This window comes from Mastigoproctus giganteus, chromosome 10, assembly GCF_048544385.1.
Source record: "Mastigoproctus giganteus isolate SK-2022 chromosome 10, ASM4854438v1, whole genome shotgun sequence".
Taxonomy (NCBI): Eukaryota; Metazoa; Arthropoda; class Arachnida; order Uropygi; family Thelyphonidae; genus Mastigoproctus; species Mastigoproctus giganteus.
The window spans coordinates 25,209,039-25,232,595 of NC_143584.1; the positions used below are offsets into that span (position 1 = coordinate 25,209,039).

At 33.5% G+C, this 23,557-nt stretch overlaps 1 protein-coding gene across 1 annotated transcript in view; it reads right to left on the bottom strand.

Moving 5' to 3' along the window:
- Positions 1 to 5,198: 5,198 nt before the first annotated feature.
- LOC150078880 (uncharacterized) overlaps positions 5,199 to 23,557 on the bottom strand; it is a 187,684-nt gene continuing 169,325 nt past the window's right edge. The window contains exons 15-17 of the mRNA XM_090382881.1: positions 16,953 to 17,105; positions 9,296 to 9,496; positions 5,199 to 5,633 (exon numbers count right to left, since the gene is read on the bottom strand). Coding sequence (XP_090239007.1) covers positions 5,199 to 5,633; positions 9,296 to 9,496; positions 16,953 to 17,105 — 789 coding nt within the window. The remainder of the gene's footprint in view (positions 5,634 to 9,295; positions 9,497 to 16,952; positions 17,106 to 23,557) is intronic.

Below are 23,557 nucleotides of genomic sequence, written 5' to 3' on the forward strand. Positions count from 1 at the left end.
TAAAAAAAGTAACAAAATGAGATTTAATACCTTAAAAAATATATCTGTTTCATCCATTTAACTAAAAGCGGAAAATGATATTTCAACTGGTTACTATTAACACCTTTAACTGAAGCACAAATGAAAATTTAGCTTAAAAACTGACTAGAATTTTAGAATCAATGTTTTGAATTTAACCATCTCTGCATTTTGTAGAGTTTCAGGTGCATTAGCATCTTTTACCACATTGCACTGTTTTGTATTTTGTCTGTACAAGTGTGTATGTTCATGAGTCAATCTGCACGTTTCATGTTTCTTCTGTACCAAAGATACTATTAAAACAGGAAATATGATTTAAAAGTTTTCTTACAATGCACATTTGTTAATAGTATACATAAAAAGGTATAAAAAAAAAAGCAGAACTTTTTTTTAAAAAAAAATCTAGACAATTTTAATATGCTGGTCAACAAGGGACAGTTTCCTTTTGGGTAATAACGATGCAGCTAAAAGCATACTCATCAGAATAAAAACTGATAATACAGAACTGTGCCACATTTGGGATATATCTACAATAAAAATCTTTATATATAAACTGAAGTGATAATAACAAGAAAAGCATCAGTGGTTGCAAAACATAATGATTTGCATGCTGGCTGAACCTAATTCAGGTAAATTACAGATTTAAATTAAGAATAAGTTAACAGAGTGGGATAAGCATTGTGATATAAAATATTTAGGAAAGCTAAATTAAGAATAACTGTTGCAGAAAGAGGCAAATACAATAAATGATCGACAAACAGCCTTTGAATTAAAATTCTAAAGTATGCAAAAGCAGAGATAAAATATTCCTGAAATAACATGCTATACTATCATACATTTTTTTTTTTTTTTTTTCATCAAATATACCTTTCCTGAACAGATCACTTTGTGAGCAACTGTACGAGTATTAAATCTGCACAGCAGTTTACTGACTAGTTCTGAAAAATTTTTACTAGCACTGCACTAAAAAAAAGTGACAGATAATTGGCTTGTAAAATATAAGCCAATTATGAATAGACTGGCACATCTTCAGCAACACAGAGACCAAAGGTTATGAAATATTACATTAAATATACCACGAAACAACAGGGATCACCTTTATTTTAGATATAGGAAGCTTCTTTTCCAACCAACTCCTAGTCCAACGCGCTAATAATTCTTTGGGAATGGGAAGGCGATATCAGTTTTACAAAACATGTTTTGTAAAATTGATATCGCCTTCCCATTCCCAAAGAATTATTAGCGCGTTGGACTAGGAGTTGGTTGGAAAAGAAGCTTCCTATATCTAAAATAAAGGTGATCCTTGTTGTTTCATGGTATAATAGAATATAGGAATTATAGAGCACTCAATAGCTCTCTATTATCAAATCTATTAAATATACTAAAAATCTTAAAGATGCATTCATTTGTTTAATGTTTGAAATGAGACTCTGCAACAATTGTATTATGGCTTGTTGTATTTGACTTGATGGGGCTCAATGGTCGCTCTGTTTAATTTATTTCTGTTCCATATATATTGCTCACATTGTGGTTTTAAATGCAGACTCCCCATGTTTTGTGCCTTCTGATGTGACAGGACTCTGTGGTTGCTCTGTTTTAATTCATTTTTGTTTCATATATTGCTTATTGTTGTGATTGGTTTTTAGTACCATTAGTGATATTTCACAACATTTAGTCTCAGTATTGCTTAAGGGCCAGTCTAATTTATTCATAATTGGCTTGAAATTTGCCATAATGGCAAATCAACAAGCCAGTTATATTTATTTAACATATTTTAATTTATCAGGTACATATTCCTTATGCAATACACTTAGTCTTAATTTAGTTCCCCCATCTCTTCACTGTTTCTATAAGTATAGTATTGGTCTGTGTAGTCATATCTCATGGAGCTTACACACATACTAATTTATCCTTAAGTTAATTTGCATCTGTAATCCAAAGAAGTATGATTTTGCACTTTTCTAATTAATTATAACAACATATAATAAAGTAGCAAGCCTAAAAACGAGTTTAAAGCTGAAAACCTCAAACTACAGGAAACTTACTAGATGAACAAATTAGCGCAAAGCATTATTTTAGTTCATAGTAAATCACCGAAGTAGGTGAAATGGCATCATTTTTGTTACATCTCATATTGTGAATGCTTTCACAACAAGTTGCCATGATATTGCACTACCTTGAATAAGCAATGCTTTGCCAGTAGAGACGACTAATGATACTTATTCTCAGCGGATATCACCACCCTCATAACTAAGTTGTCAATCATTGTAGCACCAGGGTATCTACCTGCCCACTGATTAGAAGCCAACAAGCTTCAAAATGGTGATATCTGGGTGGTGGTTATCCACCAAGAATAAGTAACATTAGTCTTCTCTACTGGGGAAGCGTTGCTTATACGAGGTAGTGCAATATCACAGAAACATGTGAATGCATTCACAATATGAGATGTAACAAAAATAATGCCATTTTACCTACTTCAGTGATTTACTATGAACTAAAATGATACGCTGCACTAACTTGTTCATAAAGTAGTAAGCTTAAATGCTTTTTAAGCTAATGTTCCAGAAAATGCAAGGGTCATGTTGAGAAATATGGTATAGCAAATTCAAAATTTTGTCATATCTTGAGTCAAGAGTGCTTAAATCAAATATCTTTTATATGTTAACATTCTGGATCCACTTAAGAATAATAATAGTAAAATTATTATTATTCGTTTATAACAAACATTATTTTTTAATTATAATTGGTGGCAGGTAGTATGCTAAGTTTGCCAGCTTAAGTTAATAATAACAGAATTTATTTTATTATAACAGTAAGAATTAGGAACTTAATTAAAGGAACATTTCTCTTTTTAAAGCCGTACTATAGTTTGTGTGAAGATTTTAGCCAGAACTTCTAAAAATTAGATACTTTCTAATGTCTGTCTCTCTAACATACGCATGAATGAAATATATCATAACATAACAGAAGAGACCTCGGGCATCAGGTATACTCATATTGATAAAATATTGCAACCATTGACTTGAACATTAAATTATTTAACATCCAAGTCAGCAGTTGTAATATTTTATCAATAACATAACATGTAAGACTAAAATTCTCAAAAAATTTTTTTTAATACAATCAATTTTGTAATCAATATTTTTCTATTAAACTATTTTGGCATCACACCCTAAACTTCTAGAAAGATAAAATCATTGGTCACGCAGAAATGCTGAATTTCTGATAAGCCTTGCCACTATGTAAAGCAGAGTACAGCATTTTAATTTATGAGGCTTATAGCGAGAGGTATCTACACACAAGGAAACCACCCTATTATTTTGGAAAAAAATGGGTGTACAGGATGAGGGGCCCTACACTGAAACACAAGTGTTTCTGTTTTCCAATTTAATTTCATTTTGAAATTAAATGGAAAATGGGCATGCCTATCTGTTATGACTTTTGTAACAGCTTTGCTGGGATGATGAATCATTTTGCAATTAATGAAGGCACACGACACTAAATTAGTTGGTTGGTTATTTAGGAGCATTAGCAACTAAGGCCATATTGCTCCGGGGATATGCGGTGGTCATTCCCCGACCTTACTGCATCCTCCGTATTTGGTAGGCACGGGCTCGAACCCCGGTCTAATCAAGAAGCGTGTGCTACGCACTGCTGCTCCTGCCCACCTGGCTACGGAGATGCCTACTAAAGTAGTGTCATGTGCATATGTGGTACAGGATGTTGACCATGTTCTAGATGCTTATATTACTGATTGTACTTGGAGAAAAGGAAGATGATATAAAAGATGGCACATAACTGGAGAAAAAAGATTTGCTGAAAGGTCTCCAGGTTCAAAATCAGAGATGAAGTACATACACAAAAGCAATTTAATGGAACAGAAACAAATATTCCATTGTGAAAAAAATTTCATAGCAAGTTAATCTCTAGTAAACAATGTACATTCATGTTCTTTTATCTTTACAATATCTACATGTCAAAAAGGACTGAATTTTGCAAATGTAAAATCTATAGACTTCTACTTTTTTTACTTATATCCTGCCAATCAAACAAAAAAAAAAAAAAAATCAAATACACACTTCACTTTGTATATATCACAGTTGGTAAAATGGGAAATATAATTACTACTTATAAATATAATATATATGAATGGCAATTTGTGATTTGCATTTTGACACACATTCATGAAATGACCAATGATTTATATTTACATAAATGGTTAGAGATTCTACAGTATTATATAAAATCTTTCTGCCTGAGTTTAATGAACCTCTGGTGAATGATGTTAAGTATACAAAAATATAGTCTATAACAGGAGAAAATTTTACAAATACATTGAAATATTAGCAAGTGCATTCAAATATATCATGCACTTAAAATGGAAGGATTTGTCTTTACAAGTATGGACTATTATACAATGTTTTGCAAATGGCTTACAGTACAGCTGAAGAAAATAAAAACAAAAATCATACAGTATGTTAATAAAGGTTGCATATAGCATGTAATAAATAATTTTTTATATAGCACCACTGCTACTTATTGAAAGTTTTGTTGTTTTGCTATGTACAGCTTTCTTCACATATAAACTAGAACACATATATATATATATACACGCACACATGCACTAAATGCATATGGCATTTCTGGTAGTGAGTTCCAGAAAAATACAAATGTACATCTTAATTAAATTACACAATGACTCTAGTTGATTAAGATACTGAAGTGAAAAATAGTAAAACTGGTTGCTTTCCCAACATAATACTTAGTCTGAAGCTTTTTTACAATTCGTAAAAACTAACAATTTAGCAAATTATAATTGCATTTTTATGAAAAAGTCCCTAATATTCTGCATTGGAGTTAAAAAAATTTGTTTCTGTGATTGGCATTTTACACTTTTTTATGAAAGAATAAAATTGTTTACATGTCTAGTAACTAACCATTATTATTTGGCATTTCATGGAATTATTTCAACAAGTTATCATAATGAGCAATATTTAGTGGAAGGAGACACCTTTCATTTCAATCTTTTTCAGAGGACCTGCACTAACAGTACTCAATGAAACTATTTTATCATAATTGGAAGTAGGAAAGGAGTTATCTTACAGTATAATGTAATATGAAAAATAAAGATGAATGATGCAAAAAAATTAAGTAAATAAAACTTGTGTACAGTAAATTCATTAGCATTCCATTGCTTCTGTTTCAGTGGATGCATTATCATCTTTTACACTTTCCTTGTCATCTACACCTAATACCTGTGCAGCAGCAGCATCACTGTATTGAACCTGAAATTCTTCAAATACTGATTTTTCAGGGTGAGCATCATTTGTTGTGTGAACAATCATCTCATCGTCAACTGTTATTTCGGGTGCATGTGTAACATACTGAATCACGTACTGTCCACCTGTAGCAGCATCATTTAAAACTACTTCTCTTCCATCTTGTTGGACTATAATGGCTTCAGGATTCACAGCCACTAAGCTTTGTCCATCCAAAGAGTGCAGAGTCACCTGCTGCTGCAGAGCTCCATGTTCTATGATCTGTTGGATAATATTTACAGCAGATGCAGTTTTTTCATCAATTTCCCCATTGGCAAGGCCTGACAGTTGTAGACCCTTAAAATTAAAAATAAGAGGTACTTCAATCTGTGATAAATTTATAATCAGAATAAAGCTACTATGAAACTTATTTTTCTCTGTTAAAGTGTAAACTTAGAACACATCAAGGTCTATTAACAGATATATTTTTATATTATAGATAAAAATGTTTTATTTTATAATTCTTTTGTCTTAAAATAAATATTCCTATGTATGATATGAACCATATATATAGAAATAGGCGGTGGTAAGTTACAAAGCAAGGGAAAAAAAACAAGAAAATGACCAAATATTTATTTTTAAATGTAATCACCAAAAACATTTATATGCATGCCCATTTCCACATAAAATTCTGAAAACCTACTGCATAAAAAGATGTTGGTAGCCAACGTAACCATCATCAGAAAAATGTTTCCACTCTAAATCATTAATAGTCCCTTGGGTTGCACTCATTACATGCAGCCATACATTTTTTTTTATTCAACAGCAGTACTCAATGTCATAATAGTCCAGGCTGTTTACTACAAACTGAGTTACAAATTCCTTAAGAAGTATCCAGTATGTTGCAGCATTTCCAGTATCTCCAGGCCTTCAAAAATGCACAGGAAGACCAACATGATAGCCCCAGAAAACAAGTCATCATTACCTTCCCAGCTGATGGCACAGCCTTAGACTTCTTTGCTGGAGATGAACCAGGATGCTTCTATTGCATCACTGCATGTTTTGATTCAAATTGAAAGTGGTGAACCAATGCTTCACTGCCAATGACAATCCTGTTCAGCATGTCATTTTCCCCTTGTAGTGGGATTTGTTTGTTTGTTATTTGGTTTTTAGGAGCATTAGCAACTAAGGCCATATTGCTCCGGGAATATGCGGTGATCATTCCCTGATCTTTCCGCATCCCCGTATTTGGTGGTGACGGGATCGAACCCCGGTCTAATCAAGAAGCATGCGTTACACACTGCTGCTTCTTCCCACCTGGCTACGGAGGCGCCTTGTAGTGGGAGAGGTGTTCCGATGCAATTCATATGCAATGCATTTTATGTTCAGGTTTTAGTTCCCCGGGAACCCATTGCATGCACACATTCTAAAATTTGAGGTGACTATGCATTATGCTATTGGCCAAACCATGGAAATATCCCACAGCATCTCGACTACACTGTTGATCATCTTTTCTATTGGCTCAGATCACTGATTCTACTAGAAGCACAGTTGCATCATTCACAATTTCAACCTGAAGTACTGAATATCCCTGTAAAAAATTTTTCAATCCAGCTTTGTTTAGCCTTACGTGATAAATAATTCTTGTCATATGCTGAAAGCATTCCTTTCATTGTGAATATCCTTGGCTGAATGCCATTTAGCTTACACAAAATGCACAACAGCCATAGCAGCAAGTTGTTAATCATTTGTAGTACAGCCACCATCTTTTACCATTAACTGATGCAAATGCAAAAAACTGCAAATGCTAAAAATGCAAAAACTCGCTGCAGAGTCTTCATAAACTATTTTAAGAAAAAGTTCAAATGTTTCACTTGTGGTTTTTGTTATTTTAAATCAAAATTTAACAAAGATGCACTGTTCAGTGCAGTCCAACATTTTGCAATACGACAAGATCCTATCAGTTGACTACAACGGCTTATTGAATGGAGGTAAAGATAACAATCTCTAAACACAATTCTTTGTCATAATGTGCTCAGTTGTGTCAACCTTGAACAACAAACATATTATGGATACTTTTTTAGCAGGCATAAATTGCCTCTCACACTGATTCTACTTCAGTAAATTGTTGGTAAAAGAAAATGGATTAACAACACTGAAGTCTAGCAGCACTTGCTTACTTTAATTATTGTGATGTCAGTCAGTACGTGTATTTTTAAAATACAACAAAATAATATTTTTCACACTAAATTCAGCAGACCATGACCTACTGAATTTAATGGTGTATCTAATTTTCAATAAGTCAGTTCAGATTAACATATTCACTGCAACTTTATGTATAAGAAAAACTACCTGAATTTAAGAACAATTTTCTTCTGATTTATCAGAAAAGAAAGCAAATATTTTTGTCAAGCAGCCTTCTCCAGAGGCTGTCTAATTCAGCCATAGTGAGAAGAAAGCCCAAAAATATCCATGCCTTTTCTAGTTTAGAATAACTCAAGTCCATTATTTTTTTACTTTGTGCATTAAGGTCAGAGGTGGCAGTGAAGAGAGATTATGGTAATCTAGTGGAATGCTAGAATTTACAGTATAAAAATGCAAGCATTTATGTTATTAATAAGGTTCACTAATTTTATAATTGGATGATTTAAAACTACAGGATGGTGACTGCAGGTGGTACTAAATGATTCCAAATAGCTGGAAAAAATAATAGAAGCTACTATGTATCATATGTGTGTGTGCACTGCCACATGTTACTAAATGACTTAAAATAAGTGTAAAATAATTAGAAGTTATATGTATACAAATTAAAACAATTCAGATTCTTTTTCTCACATACTAGTAAAGATAGGATTGACTGTAGTATAAATTACAATACTTTTTTTAGCAGGCCTAAATTGCCTCTCACACTGATTCTACAATACCCTCTGATCAATTTTATAAAGCATTCTTTTTTGTTCTTTTGTTCTGCTACTGATATAATATGCTTCTAATAATTCTTGAATGCTGTTACTTGATTTTGTGACTAAGGCCATGAGGTGTCAGTATGTATGCAAAAAAAAAAAAAAATAATAATAATATAAAATTTCATGTTTGTAAAATAATAAGAGGAGTTTACCTCAATATAGTACGTAGAACACTTCCGTATGATACTCTCCAGAAATTAAAACGAAAAAAATCGAAAAACTTACATTAGAGTAACAAATAGTTTAAAAAATAATTAAAAATCAATTTAACACAATAAAACTCAATTTAACGCAATTAAAAATAAGAAAATTAATTAAAATAATTTTAATGAAAAAAATTGCAAAACAATTTTTCTTTCTTTTCTTCCTTCCGTATTTTTTTTAATTAAAATTATTTTATTTAATTTTCTTATTTTTAATTGCGTTAAATTGAGTTTTATTGTGTTAAAATGATTTTAAATTATTTTTTAAACTATTTGTTACTCTAATGTAAGTTTTTTGATTTTTTCGTTTTAATTTCTGGAGAGTATCATACGGAAGTGTTCTACGTACTATACTGAGGTAAACTCCTCTTATTATTTTACAAATATTGTTATCAACGTAGAACATATTGAGCATTACAGCTCTGGTTCATACTATATAAAATTTCATGGAAATCCATCCACCAGGGGTCAAATTATTACAAGTGGATGGATGGACAAAGAAATAAAAATGCCAGATTTCTGTTGGTCCAATTTTAATGAACTTTGTAATGGCTCAACAAATCTTTCTAAAAGAGAGCCAAATATGAAATTTTATGAAAATCCATTCACTAGAAGTCATGTAGATGGATAAACATGGTGAATACACATATAGGTGCTTCACACATATATGCTAATGTGCTTAAATTAATCTAATGCACCTTTGAACACAACTCTTTTTCCCACACTAACTTGGCATGGTATGAAAAAAATATATATATATATATTTTTTTTCCCCCATCTTCTACACTGTGCTAGTGCTAGCCATAAGAGATTCTTAAAATGCAAATTGATTGAAGGCAGTAAATATTACCTGAAAGGCAGAAGGAAAAATACTTGTAGCTTCATTAGTTTCTTGAAATTTGACCATTTCAACAAGAGATTCATTAGATTGATGTTCAGGTAGAAACTCCTGAGCTTCTGCAATTGATACTGCTGTGGATTCTAGTGGTTTAGATGATGTGGTTTCTTCTATATTGAAGTTGACATTTTCCACAGGTATACCATGTCTATTCTGAAATTAATACAAGTTTGGATATTTGTAAAAGAATAAGAGAAGTTTACCTCAATATGATACATAGAACACTTCCATATGATACTCTCCAAAAATTAAAACGAAAACAATTAAAAAATCGAAAATCTTACATTACAGTAAGGAACAATTAAAAATAAGTTTAGATATTAGATTTGAAAGTAAAATCAGTTATATTTATTAGGCAGCAAGCAAAATAGAAACAGAAAAATAGAAATGGAAATAAAAATTTAAAAAAATAAGAGTAGTATTACAATTGTAAAATTATGTAACATAATTTTTAGGACAGCATTAGGATGCATTGGTGTATAAAAATGGTAATCAAAAGGAAAAAATAAAACCAAAGCTAATTAAAAGTATAATACAATACTTGTATTTGTTTTACTGTTCTTTTTGAAATTATAAAAACACAGCACTATTGTTATATCAATTATCTTTAAATTTTTTTTTTCGTGGAATTTAATTTCATAGAATTAAATCAACAAAAGATTTTCAATGTAATTTAACCTGCAAGCTACTGATTACGCATGTTCCACTTTGAGGGAGTGCAAAATCAAATCCCAAAGAATGGGGATTCTGTCACGAGTTTGTTCAATCATGTCAATCCCAAGAATAGTTTATATCATGAGCTTATCAATAAATTCTAGTCAGAGGTGATTCTGCAGGGCTGATCCCTCTCCCCCATACTTCTTCAACCCATGCACGGTACTAATTACTATAGGTTTTGATACCTTTTGTGTTTGGGGTTTTCATAAAAAAAAAAAAAAAAAAGGCGGAAACACTATTATCACATCACGGGACTCTCGTCGTGTCCCTGTCACAAAGTAGTACTCTGTGGTCCCTGTTTAGTGTAAACTGCGAAGTCAGTTGGAGAAGAAACGTCACTGTAACGTAGGATGGCCAGATTAAAAATTTGATCTCGAGGTACTCATTCGAGGTTTGGGGTATTCATTCCTTGTTTAGGGGTACTCGCATTATATCTTAAGAAAACTGGACAATTTTAATAAACCATTTTATTTCTATATTTTGTTGATTTTTAAAGTTCGTGGAATGCAAAATTAGTCAAATTTTAATAAAATTAACCGAATTATAGCCCGTGCTTAATTCGTTTAATTTGGAAAATTTTATTGCAAGAGTTATAAATGCTAAAGGAAACTTTTTATAAATATAGTGGATTCCGGTTATTTGGGCCACCGGTTAATCGGGGCAGCCGTTTATTTGGGGCAAATCTTAAAAAACAGAAATCAATCGAGAAAATAGCCAGGGTTTACTTCGCTTAATTGGGACAGCATGCCGTTTAATCGGGGCAGGAGACCGCAGCACTGGAGATTACCCTACGATTGTCTCTGATGGTACCATGTGGTTCGGTCGAAATTCTGGAGGTCACAACCCTAAAACAATAAAAACAATTAGCAGTCACCTGTTTATTGGGCTTTTCTGTTAGTGAAATCTATCATAAACGGACAGTAAACTCGATCTTACTGAATTTGCGATAATACTGACAGCTGGAATTCTGTGGGTTATTATGGCGAAATGTGTTTACACTTCCATAAAATCTTCAATCATATAAAAAAATTAATTTTCAGATCTTCTCTTCATTCTTATTTTTAAAGCTTTGTAACTCGTTACTCTGTTCTCACTTGCACATATTGTGTTACTTGCAATTTGTGTGTGCCGTGTTCTTTGTTATTGATTGTTTATCTTTTTACTGTTTTAAATTTTAACCCCCACCCACAAATGTCAGTGAACAGAAATGTCAACTAGTTCGTATGTACATATTACAGTACGTATTAATTATTCCGATTATAATGTATATTCTTCTGATTTCCATGTATCATTTAATTTTTTAACTGGTAAGGTAAGGTAATAAAGGGTAAATTTGTGCTTAATATATCTTTGCTTTTATAGCCTGTGGATAATATTCCTCCTATTTTTGCTAATTAGAATTGCTGTTTAATAGAATTAAAATTCAATTCACAAACGTGATCACAATGACCAGCACTTACTACACATCGTATAGTGAACGGTACTTTACTATGTTGAGTTCGTCGTAACATGATTTTATTGTACAGTGAACCAATTGTAAAGGGGGAGTACATTGTATTTTTAACTAAATACGTGAAACTTCGGATAATTGGGGCAGCCGCTTAATTGGGCCAAAATGCACTAGTCCCAATGTGTCCCAAATAACTGGAATGGACTGTATTAACATCAAATGTTTTTCATAATTGTTTACAATACATATTCAATAAACCTGATTTATTTTATCAAAAAGAAAATATTTACCTAGCAACACTTTTCATTTGAGCAAATTTTCTTTAACAGTTTTTTTATTTTTTAGTACATATGAGTAAAATTCTTTGCATGACATATTATGATTGGTTTTCTGCAACAGTTCTCCTTCAACATTCTTTAGGTCTAATTTATTTCTATCCTTTTTCCATGCATTAAACATTGAGCTAAATACTCGCTCACTCATTGCATCTGAGTGAGGCAAAGCAAAAACAAAATTAATATTTTTTTTCTGTGTTACGTACTTCGCACGCATTTAAAATTTTTATCCAAACATCTGTGGTATTTTTGAGGTCTTTTGTCTCAATATTTCTATGGAATGATTTCAACAGAACATATTCTTCATACAGCAAATCAATATTGATATTGGGAATTTTAAATAAAAAAAGTTTGTTGCCTGAGCCTTAAAACATTACACCAAAATAAAAAAGAAGTCAAGTAGAATGTAAAAGGTTACAAAGTAAGCATAATATATTCTATAACCCTCTTTGTAAATAGGATAGAAAATCTTATTTGAGTCTTTAATTAAGGGTGCATTTCAACAACTTTATCGTCAGTTAATTCTTTCTTCCCAAATAATCATCTCAACAGGTTGTTTTATGATTTCTGCTTTTTTCAAATGTTAAAAAAGGGGGTATCTTGGAAAATTTATTATACTTCCAAATAGGGTACATCTGGCAACCTGTAATGTATATGTGTCATTCTCTTTGAGGAAAGCCGAAGTGAAATGAATTGCCACAGTTCATCCCCCTCTTCAGATTTTAAAGAAGATTTAGAAAATGCATGCGCTTTTCTTATATCCGAGAAAACAAAAGAGAGTAAGCAATGGATACACGACATCAACTGGAAGAGAACAGAAAAAGGCAAATTCCATCATTTACTGCAGGACTTAGAAGAAGATGAAAATCGTTTCACGAAGTACTTACAGATGGATAAAGAAGAATTTAATTTCCTATATAATCCAATTAAGGAAGACATTCAAGGGCAAAATATGCAATTTCGAAATTCAATCAGTGCTAAGGAAAAATTAGTTATATGTTAAAGGAAAGTTAAAATACTGAAAGTTTAATTTTGAATAAGGATTTATTCTGTAAAAATACGAAACAAAAATTTTTTATGAAATTTAATAACAACAAAAACTACTTCTCAACCCTAAAAATTGAACTTGTAAGAAATTGTTGTGAGTTGTGCAAATTGAAATGATCAACTTGTTCGTCCTCTCAATTTGTAATTCTGTTGGTCTATTTTCCTCCTTTGGCCATTTTTGAACGTCCCCGTGACTGGACATTTGCAGTGAGCATGCGGAGTAGCCGGTCGAAGTGGAAGATGCTTCGGAATAGGCACAGGAGCAACATCCTTGAAGCTATTTGTTTTTGGATATTCTTACTTGTGCGCTGCAAACAGATCATTTACTTCAAATTTAATTTTCTATTAAGTTTCCTCCATTTCCCTCTTGTCACGCCTAACGAAATTTCTGTTCGAACAGAAAAATCTGAGCTGACAATGTCATTTGGCCTTGAAGTCCGACGTATTATCTTGTGAATACAGCCAATGACAATAGTGCTCTCCGAGCAATAAACTAATTGGTAAATATAGGTATATGGGCGAAGTCTTGTGAAGTGATAATAGTGTGTTTTCCGCCCTTATTCTGAGCATGACCTGCACTTTTTAACAGAAATGTCTGCTTTTCTAAGGATTTGAATAGAAGAGGCAAAGCTAGGTATTTTGGAAAGTTATTTTCTTGGTGGGGTACATTAACGATGGCTGAAAAGCAGATGATTTATATTCTTTTAACAACTGCAGGGGAAGTGCCTGGAATGTGCAGTGAAGACTTGAATTGGCTGCAAAACCAAGCAAAACTATTGCTGAACAGTTGTGCATAAAGTGCTAAACAACTTTTTTTTTCCTTGCATAAATTTTCCAATGCTAATACTACTAATTTGTTGACTTTACCAGTACCTCAAATTCATCGAATTTATTAACTACATTTGTAGCATTAACACGCAGACATCCAACTACAAAATTCTTGGAAAGAGCAATGCTGTAACCAACTAGATGGGGTGTTTTAGAGTATATGTTCATAAGAGCCTGTCTTGCTCTTACATGTCTGCATATTAATGCTACGAATGTAGTTAATAAACTTGACGAATTTGAGGTACTGGTAAAGTCAACAAATCAGTAGTATTAGCATGGGAAATTTATGCAAGATAAAAATAAAGTTTACCCGCTTCATTAAACCAAGTGGAAGTTTATTCCAACAATCAATTACTCAAAGCATATTTTTGAACATCAACCTTTCCTTTCCAATCTGAATTAAAGTCTTCTCATGTATGTCATCTGTTAAAGAGTAAGGATGACATCAACATATTGTTAAGTTAATCCATTCAAAGACTAAAACACCAATCAGGTCATTAGTATCCTATTGCACCTTGACTAATCTCGTTGCTCTTTTCCTGATCTCCTGCATCATTCATATTAAATGACGTCTATGTTACACCACTTGATTAATATAAATTAATTAATCAATATGATTAATTAATTTATATTTTCCTTCCTTGTGGAAGTTGTTTCTTTTATGTTAAGCTTACATATATATGAATAATATGTGACATTCTACAATTTCCTCATAAGATTAGTGTTCTTCTTTGTGTAATTTGATCTCTTTCATGTAAACTTCTTTGGTCTCTGAGCCATAGCACTACTGCATAGTGACATCATGAATAAGGACATAAATGTGAGTTGCTTTTTTGTATATAGATACCTTACTGCTAGAATCCAGTAAATTAGCATTAGCATTAGTAGAGGCATTTTATGCAAGAAAGCAAGCTTATGCAGCATCAGCCAAAAAAAAAAAACCCCACTTCCACTTCACCCCTCTGTTCGTTCAAAATACCTGTCCAGCTGAGCCTTAAACTTATTTAGGCTATCAACCTCCACCACAAGGGATGGAAGTCTGTTCCACCAACCAACCACCCGCTGGCTAAAGGCAAATTTCCGCACGTCTATCCTACATCTGTCTTTCCTCAATTTGAATTTATGTCCTCTCAGGTGATTTTTCTGAGCTAGAGGAAGAATCCCATCAGCATTGAGCATGCTTAAACCATTCAAGGCTTTATACACCTCTATCAGATCACCTCGCTGGTGCCTAGTCTCCAGACACTGTAATTTGCAAAACTTAAGCCTTTCTTCGTAAGAGCACCCCTTTGTTCCATTCACTAATCTTGTTGCCCTTCTCTGTACTCGTTCCAGCAGCTCTACATCCTTCTTGAAATTCCATTAGTTTAGACAAGATGTCAATTATTATTTACTGGATTTGGCAACACATAACTCCCCAAGAAAGTCATATAATTCTCATTGATGGAAAATTTGATTGATGGTGAATAATGATTGAAATCTTGATTATTATTCTGTCCACCAGTGGGGTCTTCTACCTTTGACGTTTCTTCTAAGGAAGAGGCAGTGAGAATTGTTAAATCTTCATTGGGTAGTGCTAGGCCAATAGAGGGTAGAGAATAGAGAGCAAACTAATAAAGGACAGCATACTCAGATACATAACAGTTTTCTGTTTTCTTCTCATGTCCACCATACAAAAGTGGTGGCCATCATGTTGGTTAGAAGGTATTCTCTAATTTGAAGAATTGAAAAAGACAAACTTCTGGCTACCTATAATTGGCAACAGCCATCACAACAGAAGTAAGATACTCACAAATGCCCGTGGAAATTAAGGCTGTGAGACATCAGTATTATGTCTGTAAGTTGCATGTATTCTATGGCTGAAATCAAATCAAAGTTCATATGCTTTATTTGCATTTTATTTCAATCATGAAGAGAGTTTTTATCTTCACTGAAAGCCAAAAGCTGACTACTCAGTGCTAAAGCTTGAGCTAATGAGCTAATGTTTGCTATACATTTAAAAATCTGAGATACTTCCAGGGCAGCTGTTTTGAAGCTTATTGACTTCTCATCAGATGACAGATGGTCTCTATGAATAAATACATGCTGAACTGTGAATAATATACTTTGTCTAAGTGAAAAGCCAAGCAGTGTATGGAAGCAAAATTTCCTATAGTACTGCACTGCACAGGGCAAATGCAATCCAGTTCTAGGGGTTAAAGGTATATACCAGTTATGTTTTATAATGGAAATTTTACTTCATGCACTGCTTGGTTATTTAGTTAGACAAAATATATTATTCACAGTTCAATAGACTTATAGAGATCACCTGCCAGCTGATGAATGGCCAGTAAGATCTGTAGCAGCTATCCTGGTAGCTGTTTCAGATCTAACTGTCTCAGAGTGGATTCTTCATCTAATCTGGTGATGCTATACAATTTAAAATGATATTAGTAACTTAGGCAGAACTGCAGTTAATGATAATTTGTATCAAATTTGAATATAAGCTCAAGTCTTAGTGATGAGCTCAAGCCTGAGCTCAAATCTTAATGAAGACGGTGCTTGGTCATCATTGAGAGCAGAGGGCCTATGATTGATATGAAGGTAAAAATTGAATTACAGTAAAAACTGAATGAAGGTAAAGCATTTAATTTTTATTTGATTCCAACTACTGATGGAAATACCCCTGCAATTCTATAATATTCTGTGGTTGGTTTGACTGTTTTGCAGGATTAAAACCCATATTTCTGGAAGAAAAACACCGTGCAACCCTGGCTCAATGTTTACTAATGCAGCCACAGCATGAAAAAAAAAAAAAAAACCAGCAATTCCTCCCTTCTTGTTAAACCCAGCCCTTTTCTCCATGGTGAAAAAGGACAGTAACCATTGTACCACCTATGGATGGTTCACACATGCTGCAAAAACTTGGTGTCACCTAACATCTTGTGCTTTATCTACTTTTGCTTGATATAGTATCTACAGACATAGCAGGACTATGGAGAGAGCTTACTTTCTTGATGGAGAGCTGTAACAGTTCAAAATCAAACAAAAAATCAAATAATTTATGAATTTGAATTTATGTAACACACAGGAATTGTAGACTGTCAAAATATGTGTTATGAAAAAAAAATAAAAAAATCATCAAAAATAAATTTTTAGTACATAGTGTAACCTATAAATGAAAAAATTTACAAATTACTGTACTAGCAAAAGTCAAGTAACTTCTAATATTTAGCCAAATATCTCATCTTACCTTAAGATGCCTCTTCAAATCGGATACATTTCCAAATACATAGGAACAAGTGACACATTTATATGAACTTTTTTGAGTTTCAACACTTACAGGTTCTGATGCAATGGAACTTTCATTGAAGGTTTGTCCTTTATGTCTACGACTATAATGAACCTGACAAGAAAATTCATTATATTATCTTGAATGGTCATATAATAAATAATATTTGTGGTTCAGTATTATGATGGTAATCATTTATTCCCAGGTAAAAACAAACAAATCTTTACATATAAAAACTACCACACATTCCTATCACATAAAAATAAAAGCAGCAAAGTAATGTTCTGCCTATGTATAGTTCTATCAATAATTAATTTATGCAATAAAAAAGAGTAACACTAAGATATTCTGTCCTGAAATCCATCAAAAAATGGTTTTATATATCCACAAGAAGAGAGCCAACTGAAATATAATTAACAACTGCTGCAGGCATAAAAGAGCTATGAAATTATCCCATCAGTATGAAGACTTTACTGTTATCACCAGACACTAGATAATATGCACTAAAACAGGCAAAATATGCATAAAAACATGCAGTAACATTTGTTATTTATTTATTACCAATTTATCACAACTAACGGAATTAAAATTTATTTGTATTCAGTGTTTAAATGTAAGAAAACTATTAACTTGAACAGTCATATAATAAATAATATTTATCACTGATGCTATCAAGACAGTGTTAGGTAGAGGATATACACACTAATTAGATTAACAGTAGCTGCAGACAGAGGTGAAAATGATTCTTGTAGTGCTTCTATCAAGAACATGCAGCATCCTTGAAAAGAAAGGTGTCAGGGATTTCAAGACCTTCTGGGAGTGGTTCTCAGCTGCATGTATAATTGTACATACAACAATGGTAGGAGTATAATAAAACAATTTGAGGAATTTTAAGTCCTGATCAAATCATCAAATGTTTTTGTGGAATATCAGAGACAGAGTCACTCAGATATAAGGGATTCAGAATTTGAATATGGGGAGTAAATATGTACAGAAAGGACAAACAGGACAGTCGGAGAGGAGGGCTTATACCCTTAGTTAAGAAGCACATAAATATTAAAGTATTGAATCGAGCAGACATGTGTGGCCACTATATTGTTGAGTAAGTTTGGTGTGACATATAGTAGTAATATGTAATAGCCATACAGTGCAAAGAAGCCAGAGACTTTTGCTGCAATGGCTGGAAAAAAAAATAATAAATAAATAAAGGAGTAGATAAGAGAATACAAATTATTTGCTTCCCTGCTCACATAGGTAACTATCTAGTTGACCTTTGAATTTATTCAAACTGTCAGGCTCAACTACTCATGAAGGCAACCTGTTCCAGTGATCAATGACTTGCTGCCAAAAAAGAAAACTTCCCACAATTTAGTCTAAACCTCTTCCCCTGTAATTTGAATTTATGCCCACGAGTTCTGGAATTCTCTATCACAGTGAAAATTCAGTCTTTCTTCATTTTACTAACTTCTCTCAGAGCCTTATAAACCTCAATCGGGTCACCTCTGAGGTGCCTAGTTACCAAGCTCTGTAGCTCACATATTCGGAATCATGTGGTTCGCACTACACTGATTTGCTATAACGCTGTTCTTATAATCCATATCTCACTCTAATGCTCTTTTACCAGCATGCAGATTAAATTTTTGGCATGTTTAATGAAAACATTTCATCTGATGTAGTGGATAGTTTGAAAATGAATAGCAAAACAGCATTAAAAAGTTTCCTACACCGACTTGCGAAATTTTCTTCCACGTAATTTAATTGCAGTATGGTGGCTGTAGTTCTGAGATCAACATTAACATGTGTAATATTTGAATTATATGCATTTATCTGAAGTCTAGTCATCACTGAGTAGTGTTGGTAACGGATAGTTTACTCGAACATTGTATAATAATTAATGCAACGCAGTTACATTTTCGAAGATGAATAATGGCAGATATGAATTAAAAAGCAAAAATGTCTGGATGCAGTAAGAGCCTACTAAGGTAAGAAAAAGACTGAATTCGAAAATTAAATTATACGTTTTGAAGCAAAACGATTCCGTTCAACGACAAGTGGATGTGTGCAATCATTTAGGACTGGCAGATTCAACTGTAAGAACAATTATAAAAAATAAAGAATTAATTTTAGCAGGGGGAAAGACAGCTGTTCCACTGCAAGCAACTAAATTGGTTATGGCTAGGCTGGCTATTATAATTGAAATGGAGAGACACAATTCTGTTAAGTTAAATATTATTAAATAAAAAGCGATTAGCCTATACGATGATCTGAAAAAAGCGCACCTTAAAAAAAATGTGGAACCATTTCAAGCTAGTAAGGGCTGGTATGATAGATTTAAAATTCAGAGAGAAGTCGTAAGTGTAGATCAAGGAGCCGAAACCTTCAAAAAAGACCTTAAAATTATTGAAGAGAGGTGTTATACTTCTCAACAAGTTTTTAACATAGACGAAACAGGATTTTTTGGAAACTAATGCCTAAAAGAAGTTTCTGACAGTGTAAACTGTCAAAAAGAAGAAAAAACATGCCAGGCTTCAAAGCAGCGAAGGATCGGTTGACTTTATTGTTGAGTGGTAATGCTGCAGGGGATTTTAAAGTAAAACCCCTTTTTAGTTTACTAGGAAGAGGGCCAAAGTACAACCCAAAATCAACCAAAGATACAAAAACTCGACAGCCCAGGGCCATTGGATTAATAGATTCATGATTTTAATTAGCATTTTAAGTTTAATTTTTATACATAATGTAGTTACCGCATAATTATATATGTATGTAATGGAGAATATTTTATATGCACAGATTTTTAATATTAAACATTTTGACTGACATCTGGTGGCTTTTCGTTATTAGCATTAGCATTAGTAGAGGCATTTGATGCAAGAAAGCAAGCTTATGCAGCATCAGCCAAAAAAAAAAAAAAAAACCCACTTCCACTTCACCCCTCTGTTCGTTCAAAATACCTGTCCAGCTGAGCCTTAAACTTATTTAGGCTATCAACCTCCACCACAAGGGATGGAAGTCTGTTCCACCAACCAACCACCCGCTGGCTAAAGGCAAATTTTCGCACGTCTATCCTACATCTGTCTTTCCTCAATTTGAATTTATGCCCTCTCAGGTGATTTTTCTGAGCTAGAGGAAGAATCCCATCAGCATTGAGCATGCTTAAACCATTCAAGGCTTTATACACCTCTATTAGATCACCTCGCTGGTGCCTAGTCTCCAGACATTGTAATTTGCAAAACTTAAGCCTTTCTTCGTAAGAGCAACCCTTTGTTCCATTCACTAATCTTGTTGCCCTTCTCTGTACTCGTTCCAGCAGCTCTACATCCTTCTTGAAATGAGGCCTCCAGACCTGTATACAGTACTCTAGGTGTGGCCTGACCATTGCCTTATACAATGGAATAATCACCTCCTTATTCCTGCTGGAAAAATTCCTGTATATCATTGACAATACTCCATGAGCTACTCTTGCAGCCCGTCTGCACTGCTCAGAGAACTTCATATCTGCCTGCATAACCACCCCCAAGTCCCTTTCATTCTCTACCACTGTCAGTGTAGTACCACAGAGTTGATACGTTGCTCTGGGGTTGCTATTTCCCATGTGTAGTACTTTACATTTGTCAATGTTAAACTTCATTTGCCACCTCTCAGCCCATCTGCTCAACCTTTCCAGATCCTGTTGCAGCAGCATAGTGTCAGTAGTGTCCTTGACAACCCTGCCAACCTTTGTATCGTCTGCAAACTTGGACATTAAGCTTGATATACCATTATCAATATCATTTATAAATACAGAAAACAATAATGGACCCAACACTGAGCCCTGAGGGACTCCACTAATAACATTAGTCCACGATGAGCAGTGTCCATTGATTACCACTCTCTGTCTTCTCCCCCTCAACCACCCCTTTATCCATAGCAGCAATTTGCCTCCAATGTCACACTGCTCCAATTTGTGTAGCAGTCTTCCATGTGCAACAGTATCAAAAGCCTTTCTAAGATCCAAGTATATAATATCAAAGTATTCCCTGCATCCAGTTCTTTTGTGACTGCATCATAGTATCCAATCAAGTTGGTCAGGCAAGACTTCCCCTTAACAAAACCATGCTGTGTCTGAGCTATAACTGACGTCTTGTCTAAATGATCCTGCAGTGCTTCTTTAACCAGTGCCTCCATTAATTTTCCTGCAACAGAAGTTAAGCTCACAGGTCTATAATTACTTGTGTCAGCCTTTGATCCTCCTTTGTCATTTATTATTTGTGAGTCACGATGGTATAGACCACGACTCACAAATACATATGTAACATTACAGAAATATGGTGCTTACTTAGTGCCAATTCACTTAGTGCTCTGTTTTTTGGAAAGAATTATCAGCGTTAAGCAGGGATCACCTGTATTCCAAATGTGGTCCTACAATAGCCTTATACAGGGGGACTTATGAACTCCAAATCTCTACAGAATAATGTTCAATAAATCATCGAAGAACACCATGGGCTTTCACGATTGCCTGTTTACGCTGTCAGAAAACTTCATATCTGCTGTATTATAACTCCCAGATCTTTTTCTTCTTCTACAGTTTTTAATTCAACTTCACCAAGTAATTTATTTTGGAGTTAATATTCCCCAAGTGTAAAAGACCTTGCATTTTGCTGCATTAAAACATAGCTGCCACTTTTCTGACAATTCTTACAGCCTGTTCAAGTCATCCTAAGGAGTGCTGCTTGGTACTGATCATGAACTACTCTACCAATCTTTACATCGTGTGCAAATTTTGACATCAAGACTTTTATCCCATTGTTGACGTTGCTTATAAAATCAGAAACAACAGTGGCCCAAGAACCGATCCGTGGGAGATCTCACTTCTGACTTTACATCGGTCTGAAGAATATCTATTAATCACAACCCTCTGTCTTCTGCCCTGCAGTCACCCGGCAATCCATTTTAGAATTTTTCTAGTAATCCCAACATGTTCCAGCTTACAATAACCTCTCATGAGGAACTCAGTCAAATGCCTTGCTAAAATCCAAATAAACTATGTTGAAATTGTTCTCTACATTCAGCTCATGAGGAACTGGGTCAAAATGGCTTATTAAGTTAGTTAAACATGATTTTCCCAATAAAACCATGTTGTGTGTTATTCAGAAAATCATATCTATCTAAATGTCCCTGACTGACTCTTAATCATTGTTTTATAAGATTTTCCCTACCACTGAAGTCAGACTATCCGGTCCATAGTTACCAACTTCACTCTTAGAACTGCCTTTATGTATTTGCCTTGGTGATATGCGGACACTTCTCCAATCCAAAGGAATTTCATCAACATGAACTTGGCCCGGCTTAGGTCTTTTAAGACCTGTTCCATCTCTCTTGCCTGTAGGCTTGTAGTTAATGGCTAATTTTGGGATCCGGTCTGAGTTCATTCTTTCTATGTGGCTGATCCATTTTTTCTGATACCGTTTTATGTCATTTACTATGTTATCTACTTTTAATTTCTCATGAATATCTAAATTTATTTGGTGGTCTAGTCTTGTAAAGCCTATGGTGAAAGAGGCCTATGCGCTGCGGATTCATATTAATGAAATGAAAAATTATAATTCCTTAAACCGCTCTGAGGAATTATAATTTTTCATTTCAATAATTGTAAAGCCTAATAATGGTCTTAAAAAATCTCATTTGTGCTGTTTTTGTGCATCTTTCTTATTTATGACCCAAGTCTCACAGCTGTAGAAGAGAGCTGATTTTGAAGTGATACTGTGCAGTCGTAATTTTGTTTCAGTTGTTATTTGTTTTCAGAAGTGGCGTTTAATCGTTCCATTCATTTTATTATATTTTTATAGTTTAGTGTAGATGTCTTTCCCTTCATTTGATATTAAATTTCCCAGATAAGTGAAATCAGATATTTGTTCTATTATTTTGTCATCAATAACAATTTTGACTCTCTGTATGTTTTTTCTACATAATTTCATTGATTTTGTTTTTGAGGTGGAGATTTTCATCTTGTACTTTTTGCCTATTTTATTCAGTTCATTAGCTGCTATCTGTAGTTCATCTTCCAATTTTGCAATTATAACTTGATCATCAGCATATAATATAGTTTGGATTTTATTCCTGTTGTTCAACTATATTCCATTGTTAATTGTTTGTTTCTATTCTTTAATAATTTTATTGATGTAGATATTAAATAAATTTGGTGATAGTCCACATCCTTGTTTAACTAATTTATTGGTGTTAATTGGGTCTAATAGTTGGCCGTTAGAATACTTTATGCAGACTTTTGAGTTTTTATATAGACTTTGTATCGCTTTCTGGAGCTGGGTTGGAATATTTTCTTCATGTAGAATCTGCCAAAGTTTTTCCCGGTTTACATTGTCACATTATTTTTCATAATCAATAAACAGCAGAAATGTTGGCAGGTTGATTTCTCTTCTTTTCTCCAAAATTTGTTGTAATGAGAAAATGGCATCTATTGTGCTTCTCCCTTTTCTGAACCCACAATGTTCTTCTTCTAAGAATTGTTCACTGTATTTATTAAGTTTATTCTTTAGTATATTAGAGTACAGCTTGGAAGCAGTTGATAG